The 18,411-nt window shown below is 34.0% G+C and overlaps 2 protein-coding genes across 3 annotated transcripts; one reads left to right on the top strand and one right to left on the bottom strand.

Annotated features, from left to right (window-relative positions):
• Nucleotides 1–3,165: 3,165 nt before the first annotated feature.
• Nucleotides 3,166–8,665, bottom strand: LOC133315037 (uncharacterized). Of its 2 annotated transcripts, none has more exons than XM_061516582.1 (9): nt 8,426–8,665; nt 8,243–8,334; nt 8,076–8,147; nt 7,875–7,981; nt 7,679–7,734; nt 6,515–6,689; nt 5,228–5,311; nt 4,414–4,704; nt 3,166–4,286 (listed from the first exon to the last, which is right to left on the bottom strand). In XM_061516582.1, the coding sequence occupies exons 1-9, from the start codon at nt 8,603–8,605 to the stop codon at nt 3,346–3,348; spliced, it is 1,998 nt and encodes a 665-aa protein (XP_061372566.1). In that variant the 5' UTR covers nt 8,606–8,665; the 3' UTR covers nt 3,166–3,345. The 2 variants fall into 2 exon arrangements, with proteins under 2 accessions (XP_061372566.1, XP_061372567.1); XM_061516583.1 differs by having other exon boundaries at nt 7,908–7,981.
• Nucleotides 8,666–10,801: 2,136 nt separating this feature from the next.
• LOC133315035 (dihydropyrimidinase) lies at nt 10,802–18,341 on the top strand. The gene is made up of 13 exons (XM_061516580.1): nt 10,802–11,056; nt 11,285–11,449; nt 11,726–11,777; nt 12,397–12,666; nt 12,784–12,995; nt 13,207–13,327; nt 14,819–14,906; nt 15,003–15,081; nt 16,073–16,160; nt 16,260–16,300; nt 16,467–16,519; nt 16,678–16,834; nt 17,915–18,341. Exons 1-13 carry the CDS (start codon nt 10,961–10,963, stop codon nt 18,104–18,106), a joined length of 1,614 nt encoding a protein of 537 aa, XP_061372564.1. The 5' UTR covers nt 10,802–10,960; the 3' UTR covers nt 18,107–18,341.
• The last annotated feature ends 70 nt before the right edge of the window (nt 18,342–18,411 follow it).

Here is an 18,411-nt window from a genome sequence, read left to right as displayed (position 1 = left end):
ACGACGTAGTTTTTAAGTGACTGTACTAATGCTTATATGCAGTCACATTACAAATCATTTTGCCACTATGTAGCACCGACACGACACGCGACACGCGACACGACACGACACGACACTCCGACACGTCAATCCTAAAAATTTATGGATTTCGACACGTTGGGACACGTTTTAATATTAAATAATATTTTTAATTTATATAGTGTATATTTCATTTAATATTTAATAATTTAACAAAAAAATGAAACTAAATTAATAATACCCATCAACATGTTATAAAGATGAAAACTTTAATAAAAAAAATAAGAACTGGGATGAGATAGATATATAATATCAGGTAGAGAGATCAAATCATATTAGAGAGAGAGATCAGAGAGAAGAAGATACAACAAGAGCGTGATAGGAATTGACAACAATGATGCTGAGATGATCTCTTATCTACTTAAGGGAAAAAAAGACAAAAAGATAAAATTGATATGATCAGGTTGAAGCTTTATTAATATATTTTAACTTTAAAAAAAAATTACGAAAATGACATTTAACCGTGTCGGATACGGTCAAATTCGCGTGTCGGAATAGTCAACGTGTCGGAAAAAGTCAACCGCGTGTCCGACACCGTGTCGGAGCGCGTCGGACCCGACTCTTCCTGTTTTTACAAGTGTCCATGCTTCCTTGTTTTGCCATGAATATATATATATATATATATATATATATATATATATATATGGGGTAAATTCTTTGACACCGGTGTCAAATTTAAAGTTTGACATAAGCCGTTAGATAAAAAAAATCAACGACTCTGATTTATAAGCATGTGACACCATTGATCTTTTTTTATCTAACGGCTCTCAGATGAGGTGTCAAACTTTAAATTTGACACCGATGTGAAAAGATCCTACCTCTCTATATATATATATATATATATATATATATATATGGGATAAGATTCTTTAATATCATATCATAACTGTCGTCAAAATTGATGGAATCAACTGTTAAAATTTAGTGTGAAAAAATTTAATTTGATACCGGCATAAAAGTATCCTAAATCCTATATCTATAATGTTTCAAGGCTTGCTCACCCTAAAAATTATTGGTGGTGGGGTTCTGAGTTGATGTTTCTCTACCTTAGTAAAGTATATAAATGATATGTGCTTCCTAAGGAGGAGTGCCTCATCAGTACATGAAAAATTCACCACCGCATCTAAGACAAATGATGAAAAATCACATGCAAAAGACAATGTGAGGAAGCTTTAGTCTGTCATCAATTTATCCCTAAAGTAATGGATTTCTTCGTTGGACTTTTGCATCATTACCTCTCATGCATTTGTCTCTTCAGTGTGGTTACGTTCACATTATCTCTCTCTCTCTCTCTCGATGGTCCCATTTAGTATAAAATATTCTATTGTGCATAACTTTCTTTTCATTATTTTTTAATTACAACGGATGCACATAGATTAATTTTTATGCAAAATCAACGCATCTATACGTTCTTTATATAATAATAAATTGGTTTAAGGTAAAGTACAAAAATATGATGGAATCAACAACATATCTATACATTATTGTTCTACTTTGAAAGGGTGTTTGATTGTTTTAGAATAGCACCAAAGAATTGTCAGAAGTAAGAAGCAGTAGTCACCATACCAAGCATTTTCCTTTCTCTTTTTTCGGAAGAACTTTGTTATTTAGAGGGATGAAAAGGTGAAAAAGTGATGGATAGTGGAGGAGAGGGGTTGAAAGACAAAATACAAGAGATAGGAGCATGGTCTTCTTTCTACCTAGGAAAGACAACAACTTAGGTCAGAGCATTAGAGAGATTCAACCATGGTCGTGTACATAAAAGTAAATGGAAAGGGCAATGTCATATGCTTTTCTAACCTTTCACTCTCTGATGCCAAGGTTTCAATTATTTTTATTTTTGGTAATATGTTGGTTTTTAATTTTGTTTGATTTTTAATTGTTGAAAATATAAAGAATTTATTGGCTACATATTTGGAAAGTGGATTAAAAACTGAACTTTTTTTTTTTCAATTTTCTAAAAAAAATACATTACAGAGAAAAGTAAAAAATCTTAACTAAATATAATAAAAAAAAAATCAATCGTTCATATTTTAATAAAATACATAAACACGTATGATAAATTGTACATGTTTTTTTTTTTCTTTTGAGTAATCTACACTTTTTTTAAAATAATTTTTCTCACAACTCTACCTCTGTAAGAAACAATTTTTGTATTTTTAGTCCATACAGTGCAGTGCAGATGCATTTACGATTTTTTATTTTATTTAATTTTGACAAAGTCCACGATATTTGTACTGCCGTGTTGGTAACGGGAAGCTGCGTAGTACACACTACTAAGCGTCTTTGATTTGTGTTAAAATTAGTAGTACAAAGTTGTACTCTCAAGGAACAGACAGATTCCTTCATTTCTGTGACAAGTACTTGGTGTACTACATCCAAGCCTACGAGTACCAAATTTGAGGCTATATATCAATTGAATCAAGTTGTGTAAAATCAGTACATTACATTGACAAAAACATGATTGAAAGTTCAATGTTACAATTTAGGCAAAGACATTCCAAAAGATATGGAGGTAGAGGGGTTCTACAGGGTCGTCCTGAGACCACACGAAGCTTGCTGAGGTTCAGAATATAACAAGCATGCATATATGCAATGCTTATATGTGCCTCTTTCTACTCAGATCATGTGTTCTCAGGTCGCCCCTGCTGGACTTTCCTCTACCACTGATACAGCATTGGTCGACGCAGTCAGCACAAATGAAAAAGGAGTAAGGATTAAAAATAAGTAGCATGTGCTAATTCCGACTACATGAAATGTAACACGGGTAATTAAACTATAGAATTGTTTTATGTTCGTGTAATTGCATATTTATTTTTCTTTTTATAAATTGAAAGGGAAAAAAAAAAGATTCATACTGCAGCCCTTCTAAACCAAAGTTTCAGTGAATGCTCTAAGGAAATGTTTGGTATAAGTTTTTTGGTTAAAATGCTAAGAAAATGGGGTGGAAATTTTTTTCCTCATATTTGTTATAAATAAAAGTAAAATTAATCTCAGGATACTTTTTTTTCCATAATTTTATTTTTAACTATATTCCCTAAAAATAATATCATCCCACCCATGGTATTATTTTTTCGGAAAACGCATAACAACATTTTGAGACAAAAATGCCACAGTAAAATGAACATTTGATGACTAAAAAGAGATTCAATATTCAAAATGATGGATAATTTTATCATTTCGGTTCAAATTCTCATCAATATTTTATAATCAACCAAACATAACATCAGTAAAATTAAACCTAACATTCCCGAAAAAAAATTTGGCCTACCAAACACGACGCATGGCTAGCAGATCTTCCTTCATAACTCTGTTCCTAACTCCGCCTGCAATGAGGCATCCTATCTCCCCATCCATTGGCAATACATGGTTTAATTCGCCAACTTCTTTGGTCTCCCTCATCTTCTTAACAGTTGTGTTATCAAGTAGCGGAAGGTCTAAAGTGGCATCTCTCTTGGCACCATGTTGGATCAATTTCCCATTCTCTTTCCTTTCTGATAGTTGATTCTGTTTTTCATTATCAATATTGTCAAGAATAGGAAGACAACCAGATGAACCATTTTCGTTGTCAATATTGTCAAGAGCAGGAAGACAACCAGTTGAATGGTTTTCATTATCAATATTGTCAAGAACAGGAAGACAACCAGATGAACCATTTCCATTATCAATATTGTCAAGAACGGGAAGACAACCAGTCGAACCAACAGCTCGGGGCAACATGCCAATGGGACATGGGTTCCATGATTTTGCCAAAGTCCATGCCTGTGATCTTTTAGTCTCACAATCCATTGCCGTTGGTTTTTTATTTTTCATTATCTGTTGTTTAACTAACTCCAGCTTTTTAGCTGCTGCATGTATGGATTCCTCATATTGTAAAATACTCTTTGAAGTTAATAATGAAGAGCTTCCATCATCTGCAATGTCAAAATTGGACAAACCAACAAGAGAGAGCTTTTTAACTCTCTCCAACAAGGAACTGTCATCCATCAGTTTTGCAAGATGAAGGGCTGACTCCATGAGCTGCTTGTTGCAAAGTTGTGATATTAGAAGACATTTACGAAGAAATTCAAGCAAAACTCTCTTTGGCATATTTGCTGCTGCAGAGGGAACTTTGCTGAGAATTCCAACAAGCCATGTAAACAAAGAAGAAAGATAATCAGTTCTGCGTGACTCTGCCCTCAAGTGTGAAATCCCAACACATGGATTATCTACCAAAAAAAAAAAAACAGTATAAGAACAACAATAAAGAAGAAACTAAAAAGCATGTGCTATCAGAAAAATATTCCTAAACCAAAATGAAGGACAAAAGAATCTTAAAACTCAATTACTACCTACCTTCTTCACACTTCATATCTTCCTGACTCTCAATCATATCGAGAACTTCTTTAAGAAGGTTCAGAAGTAATTCTGGCTCCTTATTCCACAATTTGAGTATGACATTCTTCCAATCAGCCAAAGCATTCTGCATGGTTATACCAACATAAGCATCATCTGCATTCTCCTCTAACTCTAAGGAACTTAAAGCTTTCAACAAATACTCCAACAACACAGATACTATCTCTGAGGAGTATGATGAATATAACCGAAGAACAGATTTCAAGATCTTTGTAATCTGTTTCTTAGATCCTGAAAATATCGCGAGTTATTAGCCCATGAATACCCTGAACATAATGGAAGACACTAACAAATTACATCAGCTTCACTTAGTTTTCAGAATAAAATAAAATTATCCAATTTTATTTATCAAAAGATAGAAACAGGTTTACTGAAGTATACTTTGTTCATGTTATGTTTGATTAAACAAGTACTCAAACAGCTATGATAAATGTACTAAAGCTAGTGGGCCTACAAAATATTCCAGGTTTTCTTTTTCTCAACCATTTATTTCGATGGCACCATTTATGGCCATGCAAAATGTTCTTCATGCAACCCCCGCTCCCCTCCCCTCCCCTCCCCACCCCACCCCACCCCACCCCAAAAAACAAAAACAAAACACCCAACAAGTGGTCTTAGACACAATTTACTTCTTTTAGAAGATGCCTTTCCCCCAAACTCTCTGCATACTTTCTCTATCTTAGACAAAAACATGTAAAGGAATACTGAACAAAGAAAGTAAATAAGAGCTATCCGATTAAGAAGATTATGATACCTCCTGGTCGTGATGTTTGGCCCTTGCCAATCATAAGAGACAAAAGCTTATTACGCCCAAAAAGCAATTCACCATGCTTGACCCCTTTAAAAATATTCAACATCAGAATATTCTAAAGCAGTCAAAACAATGACAAGTACAATCATTTTTTATAGATTGATATATGGACCAAATATTTTCACTCAGCCGTGAGCATATGAAGCCACAAATGTAATATGCCACTTATGCAGCAGAAAAACTCCATAACTTGCAAAAAAATCCTGTATCATGTATTATGTACTTATAGTGCACTGGCAAGTATTTGATACCTACTTGGCTACTTCACATGTTGGACACAAGTCCATAGGTGTTAGAACTCAGAAATGAAATAATAGTATAATACATTAGAAACTGAGGGCTTAAATTAAAAAGATAATGATTCTTTGCAATCTTCAGTTTTGAAAATTATGAAAACAGTAAAAATATGATTTGTTTCATGAAGAGATACAATTTTCCGTTAATAATAAATAAATAAACCCTTAGACCGCCTGAAAAAATAACCCCGACTGTCCTGACTTGCACGTTATTTGAATAAGATACTATAAATCACTAATTTTACATACATTAATAATTGAAAAATATAATAAGAACTGTACCAAAAAAGAAAAATATAATAAGAAGAAAATGCCTTCACATGTGTTAGTCCACACTAGAAAAACTCATCCTTACATTCAGGGTGAAAGCATGGCGTTCTTCTTCTTAGGGAGGGTGGATAGGAAAGTTGAAAGAAGCCACTAATAGAAATATATGTTGGTATAGAAAAAAGAAGAGAAGGGGGGGGGGGGGGGGGGGGGACAAAGCGTGGTGTGGGTATAGAATGATAAACAAACAAAAAGTTCAATTTAATCACCAATTATGTAGAAAGCATATCAAATTCTGAAAAAGAAAAGAGAAAATAATGAAGCATGAACACCCCTAGTTATTTATTTTTTGGCGGGGGGAATTAGGTCAGCATTTTGGAGACCAGGATGGAAGGAAGTCAGTTTAGTTTATCAAGAAAAAAATTTATAGCCAAAAGGCCAATAGTATGTTACCTTAACATAGAATACAGGCCGCCCCCATAACAATGGGGCAAAGAACTTCCAACCATCATAATTTCAAATTGGGCTTTCAACATTAAATAAATCACATATTTTCCAATGAGCACAAGTTCCATGTGCATAAATGAAACAGAAGATAGAAAAAACAAACCATAGTAAGATATTGATTAAAGTAACAATAAGATGAAAACGAACAAAGCTTACACACGTTTTCCCTTGTGCAGTGAAGTACTAGACTGAGGATTCCCATTGACTTTCAAGCAGATAGCTAACTCACGAATCTTAGACTTGATTTCTTTTTTGACTGTCGCATTTCCTTCACCTTGAAAAGGAATTGCTTTGCTCTGAGGCTCCCAATAATAAGATTTTAACCAATCAAGTGCCTGAAATTATTAGCAAAACATGAAATGAGTTTGAGGCAGTGGGGTAAACATACTCAGTATGAAGGGAATAACTTCATATGCTAAGCACTTGGCAACAAACTCTCCAAATCCAAATAGGTGAATTCATAAAAGAAAACAAGGAAGCTTTTCATTTTTCTTTTCAGTTTCATGCTGACAACAAGCGGAAGTTCCATTAATACTGAGTATTTATGCATAGATCAGCAAAAGACATTTGCTTGAATGCTCCTAATTCCTGTGTATGTTACTGTCAAATGTGAAAGCATAATCAGTCTCATTACTCCAATAAAAGAACATTATACAGTTCAAGGCTTAAAGATTAAGAACTATAGGTACTCTCCCATTTCAACCCCAAATAAATTTAATTTTTTTAAGAAAATCTGTATGCAATGTTGTAAAGGGTAATAACTTCACAAGCTAGGTTCAAAATGCTGCTTGCTCACACAATATAGTTAAGCTGGCACATTGAAAATGATAAAACTATTATCTAGTTTCTTACTTACAGTCCTTCAAAGTCTAAACTAAATAGATGTTACCAAGGGTCCCATGATATGATTAATGATGCAGGCTGTCATTCGAACTGTGTCACCATAATGCTAAATAACTAAACCATGAGATAAAACAGAAATGAATATAGAAGGTGAAAAATGAAAATATGAAAGTAATTTAACAGTCGTTATACACAGAAAATAACAATTCTCTCTGTTCGAAAGATAGCATAAATTTTTGGGACTAACATGCATGTAGGCAGTCTTTCTATGCCATCGCCAATTCCCCGTAACAAACATGATTTTTATTTCATATATTCAAAGAACTGTGTTAGAGAACACCGACCTTGGGAAATAAAATTTGGTCTCATTAATTCCTAAATGCTAACAATGTAACCCCAACCATAGACCACACACGCTTGCTTAGAATTTAATCCAAGAAGTAAAGAGACTGATAAGACAGATCGTTAAAATGAGCCATACCTTAATGGAGGCACTACGAACAACCTTAAGTGATGGAAGCTCACGATGTGATCCCTCTGCAATTGCACCACTAAGTAAGACCAAAACAAGGCTTTTATAAACATAATAAACAAGAAAGTATTTGAAGTTCTTTCACCTCCCATTAGCACAATATTAACAAGAATAAACAAAGAGTTACAGAAGAAGACTTGTTTACCATGGCGAACATCAATCAGCATGCGTGGAATACCAATTGCATCAGCTGCCACAGCTATTGACACCAATTCTTTTTTGCGTGTCTTCTCAACAACACAATTCACAAGCCTGGAAAAACAAAACATAACACGATCAAATTTTACAAGAGAAATAAATAAAAATTAATTAGTCGAAAAAATAAATAAAGAAAAGGCGAGGAGACCTTATGATTGCCATGCAATACAGCAAAGCGAGCATCTCCTCCGATAGCGATGCGCCATTCGATTGATCTGGTCTACAATGAATTAAAAAAAAAAAAAAAATTGCTTTGAACAATTTTTTTTCTAATAAATAAAATATATATCGATGCAAAATTTTGATTAGAGTTACCGAAAATAGGGGTCTTTGTGGTGAATTTCGATGATGGAAGCAGTGACTTCGATGAGAACTGGCAAGGAACCTCGACTTCGCCATGCCGAAATCTGAAGTACAAAAATAGCGGCTAGGTTAGGTTAGGTTAGGTTAGTTAGGAGTTGCAGTAGTATTAGAGAAAGAAGAAAGTATAGAACTTACTCTGTTGAGAGCAGACGAAACAGAGTGAGGAGAATTAGAGAAGAGAGCGTCTTTGACGAAAATCCATTCATCCCAGTTCAACCAAGGAACTAACCTTCGTCCACTTGATGATGATGATGATTTTGTATCCTCTTCTTCCACATTGTGCTCTTCTTTGAACCCTGATAATATCAACTCCATCGCTAACGTCGGTTTTACCTTCAGCAAATTGCTTCCAAGCTAGGGCTTCGCTGTGTTTCCCTTTTGGTATCAAATAAATTGGTTTTGTAAAACAAAATTCAAAAGGAATCAAATCATAAAACAATAGAGTGATCTAATTGGATGGACTTTTATATATGGGAAAAATGTTTACGGAGATAAATTATCAACTGTATTTATTCTGAAAACCACATCTTTTTGGTATTGAAATATTAAAAAATTATAAATATAAAGAATATTATAACCCTAAAATAAATTAAAATTATAAAAACACCCTGGTTTTTGTCTCAAAATGATGTCGTATTGACTTACTGCAGATAACTTATTTATAGTAATTACAGAAAAAACGAACCCTTTATATATATATAATCGTTAGAAGGATTTTTTTCCAAATTAAAGCTATTTATCATTCTTATAAATATCTATAAAAAATTAAAATAAAAAGTAATATTTTAATTGAAAAATACGTAATTTTATATTATTTTAAGTGAAATTACTATTTTTTTTATAATTTCTTTTTCTTCTCTACAAAACAAAAAAGAGAGAAAAAAAAGTATTTTAGAGGAAAAAGAAGATAAAGAATTACCAAAATAAAATAGTTTCATTTAAAATGATAGAAAATGTATCTTTGATAAATATTTTTTTATTTTTTAAATAAATAAAGATATTTTAATTGAACTTTTAAAAAAAAATTCATCCAAATATAAATATGTAAAATATACTTTTATTTTGATATTAATAATTGTTTAGAGGAAAAAACAACCAAACAAATATTTAATATCATTAAGTTAGAAGGGACTGTTTATTTTATTCAAGTGATATTGGTAGGGTTTTTTTTTGGGGGGGCGGGGGGGAGGGGGTGCAAAAGACGATAGTAAAAAAAGTAATTAAAAAATATTATTAAAATAAAAATAATTTAATAATATCAGGCATTAGATGAAATTGTGTTTTTCCTTTAAAAAAAATGCTACTTTGGTGGATTATTGATACTTGTAAAAGAGAATTTTGTAGAAATTCAGTTATAACTCGACAAATTAAAATTTTATGGCAACATCGAGCAAAGTCAAATTTTTTATCAAATGTTATATAAATAGTATTTTTTATTAGATTGTGAAGCGTCAAAGTTTATTATGATTGGTAACGAACTTCGTTGTCAATAATTTTATGACATGTGGTATTTTTCTGAAAAAATTTAACTATATGACATATGAATAAGAGAAATGATATACTTACCACCAAAAAAATTTACAACATTTACGACTAATTTAATCATCGTTAATTTCCGTCAATCTAACAGTTTTAATTTATTGAAAATTATTGGGTCACATTTATTAATTAACTATTATTCTCAAAAAAAATATTGACAAAAAAATATACTATCAATCATAATGAATTTCAACAAGTGGCTGATAAAAAATATTATTCTGTTAACATTTGTATAAAAAATTTGTCAGTGGCACTTTGATCACTTGTTCTGTATGGGTGTTACACATTTGTATAAAAAATTTACTATCAAATTGGTGACACCTTCTGTTCGTCCCTCTTCCCTAGTGCGGGTTTAGTTGTATGTTCTGTTGAATTCTTTCGTAGATTGGCCTTATTCAACATATCATGTGGCTTTTTTCTTTCTTTCTTTTTTTTGTTTCTCATATTATGTGGCTTTATTCTGCGTATTTCTGTTTTACTGTGATGTGTAGAAAATAACGAAGAGGCTGTGTCAGTCTCTCATTCGATGCATTTGTTCTTCCACCCAAATTTTGATAAGTGGTGTGTTTTTCAGTCTTATCTTCTCGCTACATGTATCTTTTAGACGTGGTCCTGCTTGTTGATAGTTACCCTTCCGCAATTTTCTTTTGTGGGGAATTTCAAGTTTTTTTATTTTAATATCTATATATATTATTTCATACGTAGGATCTTTGTGGTTAACCAGGAGGAGGAGATGCCCAAGTGTCATTTTTCTGGTTGTCTTTCACACATTCAATTTTGAGCTGAATTTTCTTGTTTTCCATTTCTGCACATTAATAAGTCATATGTTCCGATGACGAAATATAAATATCAGTAAGAGGGTTATGATTATATTTAATTAATGCTTTTTATTTTCATACTAATTGTTAGTACATATTCATTAATTAATACTATTTCCTAAGTCATGCCGGAATTATTTTAACTAAAACAGATAATTATGCTCGAATAGTGAGTTAGCCACGTTGGCTGAGGTAGCAACCTGTCCCCGTTCAGTTACAGTGACTGGTTTGAAAAACGGAATATAACAATAGGCAAGAAGATAGAGATAGAAGAAGCATTTGAGTGCAGTGGTGAACTGAATAGTGAGTGAGTATGAGTGTAGTGATGGGGTTCAGATCACAAGTCCTTCGTATCTTGTTTCTCATCTTCTTCATCATCACTCCCTCTTCACTTTCTCAGTCTAACCAGGTCACTTCCCTCTCCCTCTCTCTCTCTCTCTCTCTCTCTCTCTCTCTCTCTCTCTCTCTTTTTGAGTTGACTTTCACTGAATTCATTTGCTTTACTTGTTCTAGGTTTTCTTAGAGTTAGATTTTCGATTATTTTAAGCATTTAACTAGTGATGATCATTACTGAACTGATATTTTTATTTCATCTTTGTCTTCTGGAATTCATTTTTTTCGTTTTTGAACGATTCAGTTTTGTGATGCTGGAATTGGATATGGAGACTCCACGTGTGGAACTGGAATTCCATCATCGAAGCTGTTGATCAAGGGGGGCACGGTCGTCAATTCTCACCACCAACAGATTGCTGATGTTTATGTTGAGGATGGTATTATTGTTGCTGTCAATCCTGATATTAGGGTATTTTTTTTATTAATTTTTTCATTTTTCTTCATTGTTTTCTGTTTTTGCTGCTGTTGTTTACAAGATGATATGTGTGCTGCTGTAGACATGCTTTTGATAGCATTTATATATATGCTTTATACTTAACGTTATAATATTTCATGTTAATTGCCTTTTTTCGGTGAGGTTGCTCTTTTTGGCGCCTCTAGAGCAGTGCTTTTTAACACCTTAAAATTTTTGTTACTTTCTGCTTTCTAATGTATGATCTGTTCCTTGTGTAATTTCCACTGGCAGGTTGGAGATGATGTGACTGTGATAGATGCCACTGGGAAGTTTGTCATGCCAGGTTGGGCCTTAAAATTTCAATCTAACACCTATAAAATAGTTCACTAGTTAATATCTACACGTAAACTGCACAGATGAATCAGGTCCTGCTATAATGAATGCGATAGGTGAAAGATCAATACACAAAAGATCATGGGAAGATACAGATCTATATAGTCTTTTTCAATCTACTGCAAAATCTTGTGTAAAACGAAATTTCGGTCCTAAATTAGGCACTTGATGCACTGGATGATTCTGTTACACGCCTACACCATAGGAAGTTGGAAAATCACCTTGATGATATCACTTGCTGTATGCATGGAAGTGAGTTATATTAAATTCCATCATGTTGAGTTCCAAGCTTCTTCTTTTTTTCTTTTTTTTTTTAATGTAGTGTGACCAGATTGGTGGAATTCCTACTTATGCCCTTTGCTCTTGTTTGATCCACTGTCAATGTTGTTGTTTTAGTCTCCTCTAGTCCTGGCCTGGATATTTTCACAGTATTTGGGTGTGAGACTAGTCCTGTTTGGTGTACTGAGACTCATTGTTAAATTTCTTTCAACCTGCTTTGGCATCAACCATTTTTTTGTTTTTTAATCTTACCTGACAGACTATGAATGCATCTTTTCGTTAACTGGCAGGAGGCATTGATCCTCATACCCACCTAGAGATGGGGTTTATGGATTTTGTATCGATAGATGACTTCTTCAGTGGTCAGGCTGCAGCATTAGCTGGTGGGACAACAATGCACATTGACTTTGTTATACCAGTTGATGGGAGTTTAACAGCTGGTTTTGAAGCCTATGAAAAGAAGTCGAAGAAGGCTTGCATGGATTATGGTTTCCATATGGCTATTACCAAATGGGACGAAACTGTTTCAAGAGAAATGGAGCTCATGGTCAAGGAGAAAGGTTATACTTTTTTTACTTATTGCGTTTTGGTAATTTGGTTGATCATGCAGCAATAACCCTTTGGATGAGTTCTGAGGAATTTATTTGGGGTAATACTTCTATGTTTTCTAATTGCAGGTATCAACTCTTTTAAGTTTTTCATGGCATACAAAGGAGCTCTTATGATCAATGATGAGCTTCTTCTGGAAGGATTTAAAAAGTGCAAGTCCCTTGGTGCCTTAGCCATGGTCCATGCAGAAAATGGAGATGCTGTGTATGAAGGGCAAAAAAAAATGATAGAACTTGGAATAACTGGTCCTGAGGGGCATGCTCTTTCAAGGCCTGCAGTGGTAAATTCTCAATTAAAAAGTGTAACCACCCTAGTTTGACATTTGTTGTGTTCAGTTTTTGATCTTTTTCGATGAACCACATTTAGTTGGTATGTAATTGGATTGATTTCTTGTTTTGTATTCGTATATTGTGTGATTACTGTAAAGTCTAAATATCTGTCTGTGTGTGATTTATAGAACATTTCCCTATTTGACTTGTGTACCTGTGTAGTTGGAAGGAGAGGCAACTGCTCGTGCTATTCGCTTAGCAGATTTTATTAACACTCCTTTATATGTGGTTCATGTAATGAGCATTGATGCAATGGAAGAAATTGCAAAGGCCCGGAAATCAGGTTCTTAACTTTAATCCTTTAGTTTTATTCTTAATTTTCATTAATGTGTTCCACAGTAACAATGCATTCGTTGAGAGAAGTAGACAATTGCAACATATAAAATAAGAAATCCTTTGAAGAAAAGCTAATACTTTTGCATAACAACATTCTTATTTTATGGGGAAAATATGCTAAAAGAAGACTTGTTCTTGAATTGATAACAGCCAAAAATAGGTTAACTTGAGAACAATTATAATTCCACTCGTGCTGTACTATACTATTTTATCTTTTCTGCCGTAAGTGCGGAAACTCAGGGCAACTAAAATCACTTGAACTTAATTGAGAGTCTGAGACTTAATTGCTGCTTGTGATGAGATTATTTTGGGGGGATACCGTTTAAGGTTGCTTGTGTTCCCTTTTCCTCTGTATTTATGTATACAAGAGGCAAGTGCTTCCCAAGGAAGATTGCATTTCTGATATGGAGAAGACTGGGTTGCCTTGATGATTTTTTCTTTCCTATTTCATTGTTCTGTACTTTTCTGATTCAGAGGATTACTTATCCTCTCCCTAGTTGTACTTTCCCTCTTTTCATTCTACCCTGAAAAAAGATAAAACAGTTTCCCTAGCCTAATCCCAGATCTTATGCAATTGAAAGGATATAAGAATTTAGGATGAGAATTTGATATTTATTTTTATATCTATTTTTCTTCTGAATGTGGATAGGTGATGACCATATAAGTTTGAACTTACTGCAGCAATTGCTATTAGTGGAGTACTCTCTAGTCTCTTTAGAATACTATTTAGGTATGACAATCATGCTTGTTTTGTTCTATGACCAGTGCCCCCATTTATATTCGTTTTTCACCTCTCCATGATGAATCAAAGCATCCTTTATGATGGAAAGTAAATTCTTTATGGCCATAAAGATGGATTGAGTTTTTGATGGAACCTGATTTTATTTACTGTAAATTGATGAAATCATAAATGGAGACAAGCTCCTTAAGAAGACTAAAAGCAGAAATATAAACCCAAAAGACCTCAACTCCCTCTCAAAGCCAACATACCTACGGAGTTCCCAAGAGATCCCCAATTTCCCCACTAAACCAATACTCAACTCATGCCTAAAGAAATCACACCCTTAGCATCTATATATGACTAATTCCTAACTAATGGGCTTGGATATTTTATTAAAGGCCCATCAGTTTTCCAATCATGTTTCATTCTTACTTTCAAGTTTTTACACTTGTTCACATTAGCTTATGTTCGGAACTGGAGTGCAATAAACCAAACACAATAAAAAAGAGATTTGGATGGAAGATCCTTTTTGTTTTTCTGGTTCATGTGTTTCAAGTGTGACATTTTAAGTTTTATTCATAATTTAGCTGTAGTGATCTCTCCTCGTTTTGAAACTGCAGAACAGAGGATAAGTTTATGTGTTTCCACTGTGACATTTGGAGTTTTTCTGTTCCCTGATAGATTTAGCGAGGTCACCTGTGTGTTTTCATACTGCAGGACAAAGGGTAATTGGAGAACCTATCGTCTCTGGGTTAGCCCTTGATGAATCTTGGCTTTGGCATCCTGACTTTGAGACTGCAGCAAAGCAAGTGCCTTCACTTGTTGCATTGTTTTTTGTACTTGTTATTCTTTGCTGTCTTCAGTTTTAAGAATGTAAGCCATATTCATTCTCATGATTCAGGTATGTCATGAGTCCCCCTATTAGGAGACGAGGACATGATAAGGCCCTTCAAGCTGCCCTTTCAACAGGAGTATTGCAGGTTTCACATTATAAGTCAGACTTAGGTTCAGTTTTAAAGATGAGGGTTTGAGGCAGGGACGAATCCAGGAATTGACCATTGAAGGGTCCAAAATCGTATAAGATATTTAAATGAAAAAATCTTAGTTCCAGTATTAAATATATCATACGTTTAGTGAAGTGAGCACAATGTTATTTAATATGATAAATTCCATCTATGATTGAAATAATCTCAAGTTTTTCAGCAAAGAAATGAAAGATAATTTTGTACCATGGTTGTTAATTCCTCCTAGTCTTTTGCCTTGGATTGTTTAATATGCTATATACACATCCAGGTTTACACTAAACTTTTTTCCATTTCATTGATGTGAATATATTGAAGCTTCCTTTTTTTAATTTTCTCTTTTTACTAATCTGTGTCTCTTTGAGAATAAAAATTCTGCTCTAAATTTGTTGGCCTATAAAATACAAACTTATCAACCCAGTTAGTATTTTGATTTTTGTACAATATGAGCTAACAAAACGAAGGGGAGCCTTGCTGTCTTGGCACAACAGTTGGTGTTGTCACCATGTGACCCGAGGTCACAGATTTGAATCATGTAATCAACCTCTTTCAAATGTCAGGGAAGGTTACCTACTATAAACCTACACAATTGATCTGACTCCTCCCTAGACTGTGTGTGTGGCGGGAGCTATAGTGCACCACGTTGTCCTTTTACGAGCTAACAAAGCTTAAATAGTGATTGTAGAGGCTATTTTAACTTTACTTGAAAATTATACTGTCTATGATAGAAAATGGAACCATGGTTGGGGGAACAAGGCTCCTGCTTGGCGTCCCTCCATCCATCCCTGGTTTAAGGAAGTAGTTTGGATGGTCTCAGACTCTCAGGCATATATGCATCCTAGCACTTTTGATTATTTCTGATCTCTGAATTGTCTATGCCCTGAGCCCAATTTTATTCTCTTTACTAGATCGTTCATTTGACCAAAAGATACCTTTTATTAATTTGCAGCTGGTAGGAACCGATCATTGTTCCTATAATTCCACCCAGAAAGCTCGTGGAATTGATGACTTCCGGAAAATTCCTAACGGTGTCAATGGTAATCACATGATGGTCCTGTATATTTGCGGCCTAAATATATTCTGGTTGATTTTGAAATGTTTCGTTACTAATGTGCATTGCAACCTGAAATCTTTAGGTATTGAAGAAAGGATGCATGTGGTATGGGATACCATGGTGGTAAGATAATCAATTTCCCACTTAGCCCTCCCTTTCTTGTTAGGTTGGGGTAAATCCATGAAACAGCCTCCTTGCTATTATGCAAGGGTAAGACTGCATATAAGAATTGTCCTCGCCCCACTCTTGTTATTCAGGATTTAATGGGGAGTGATTTTATATCTCACAGGAATCTGGCCAAATCTCTGTCACTGACTATGTCCGGTTGACAAGCACTGAATGGTATGTTTTCTGTTAATCAAAGTAAAAATTGGCATCCAGTACTTACGGCAATAAGGGGAATTCAGAATATTTTATTATTTTTATTTTAATTTGACAAAGCTGTTGCTAAAGATGCAAAAAGTATTAATGATGTTTTTTTATTTCTACAACCACTTCAGTGCTAGAATCTTCAATATATATCCAAGGAAAGGAGCAATTCTTCCAGGATCTGATGCAGATATTATCATCCTCAATCCAAATTCAAGCTTTGAGATAACTGCAAAGTCCCACCACTCCAGACTGGATACAAATGTCTACGAGGGAAGGAGAGGAAAGGTACTGATTTAACTATAATCTGGTCCATCTAGGGATTGAAGTTAATTAACTGCTAACGCGCAAAATTAGTCTTGCACGAATCTCCTTGTTTTGGTATGGACTTTCACTTAAGGGTTTTTTTTTGTTTTTGTTTTTCCTGAACAAATTTTTGGGTATTACAAGGCCTCCATGCTCATAGGTAGCTACATAGAAGTGGTATATTGTAAAATAAGAATTGGAGATATAGTCCTATTCACTTAAAATGCTTTTCATTGATGTTATTATATTGAGTTCTGAATTTGGTAGGGCACATTGGTTTTGCATTTGGCCCAACACTAGGGTTAGTGGCTTAACATTAGACTGCTAGAAGTCATTCCAGGCTTCCAGCCTTATAATTGGGAAAAATGTTAGTCCTTTTAAAGGATGGTCATTTTAGTTAAAACTAGTTTTTTTATTTAAAATCTAAATTAAAAAAAAAATCTCCCGCTTTCTTCCCCCCATGATTTCTATTGTGTATCTCTTTCTTTCACTTAAAATGACACAATTTAATATCCTTTAAAAGGACAAACACCAATTCCTTTTTAATTTCTGTCTTATTCTATGGGTTATTAATGTGGATCATCTCATGGTAACATGAGGTTATGTGAGACAATCTTTGTCATCCATAGACAAATCAATGATTACTATTTCTTCTTTCTTTTTCCTAATGTGCTCTCCATAACCGTTGATATGTCTACGGATAATCAAGATCGTCTCACATGAGTGAAACAATTCCCATCAATGAGAAGAATAAGTTATTCTTAAAAACTAGCACTGCCTTTGGAATTGCAGATGCACTGCACTACAAATAACTTTTGAGTGGGCTAATTGTGACTTCTTTTCCTAAAGCATATCTCTGGGCTTTGGATTTCTCTCTCTCTCTATTCATCCCTCTCTGGGCTGAGTCTCTCACCACTTTTCACTTGATTTGTTCATGTTGTGTTCTTTTACTTGGTGTCCTATGGCTCCATTCAACTTGTGCTTCTTTGTATATTTTTCAATAATTGAAGCATTCTCATGTAATATCAAGATTCAAAGTTCATTTATTTATTTATTTTGCAGGGAAAAATTGAAGTGACCATAGCAGGAGGAAGAGTTGTTTGGGAAAATAATCAACTGAAGGTTGCTCCTGGTACTGGGAGATACATACAAATGCCACCTTTTAGTTATCTGTTTGATGGAATGGACAAGAAGGATGCCGATTATCTAAGCTCTCTTCAAGCCCCAGTAAAGCGAGCCAAATCTACCACTTAAAATTTTTTGGGTTCCTTCTTTAGTAAAATTTCAACATTTTACTAGGGAAAAAACAAAGAAGTATGTTAATCCAGTTTTCCTTTCAAATAAAGAAAAATATGTATAATATTGTACCGAAGAGCATCGCATTATATTATTATATATATATATTTCGTGTTACCTTTTCCACTAATGTAATGTACATTACTTAGATTGAATGAAAAGCAATTGGGGAAAAAGAGACAATAGCTCCAATAAGATACTGTACAATATTTAGCATACTTATATTATGGAAGCTGCTGGTCAGGTTTCCATTGATCCTGTCT

The sequence above is a fragment of the Gastrolobium bilobum genome, unplaced genomic scaffold (assembly GCF_033153095.1).
Source record: "Gastrolobium bilobum isolate Gb01-03AN ecotype WA unplaced genomic scaffold, APGP_CSIRO_Gbil_v1 utg9008, whole genome shotgun sequence".
Taxonomy (NCBI): Eukaryota; Viridiplantae; Streptophyta; class Magnoliopsida; order Fabales; family Fabaceae; genus Gastrolobium; species Gastrolobium bilobum.
The sequence above is the reverse complement of the archived record's forward strand: the minus strand, read 5'-3'. Positions and strand labels throughout refer to the sequence as shown.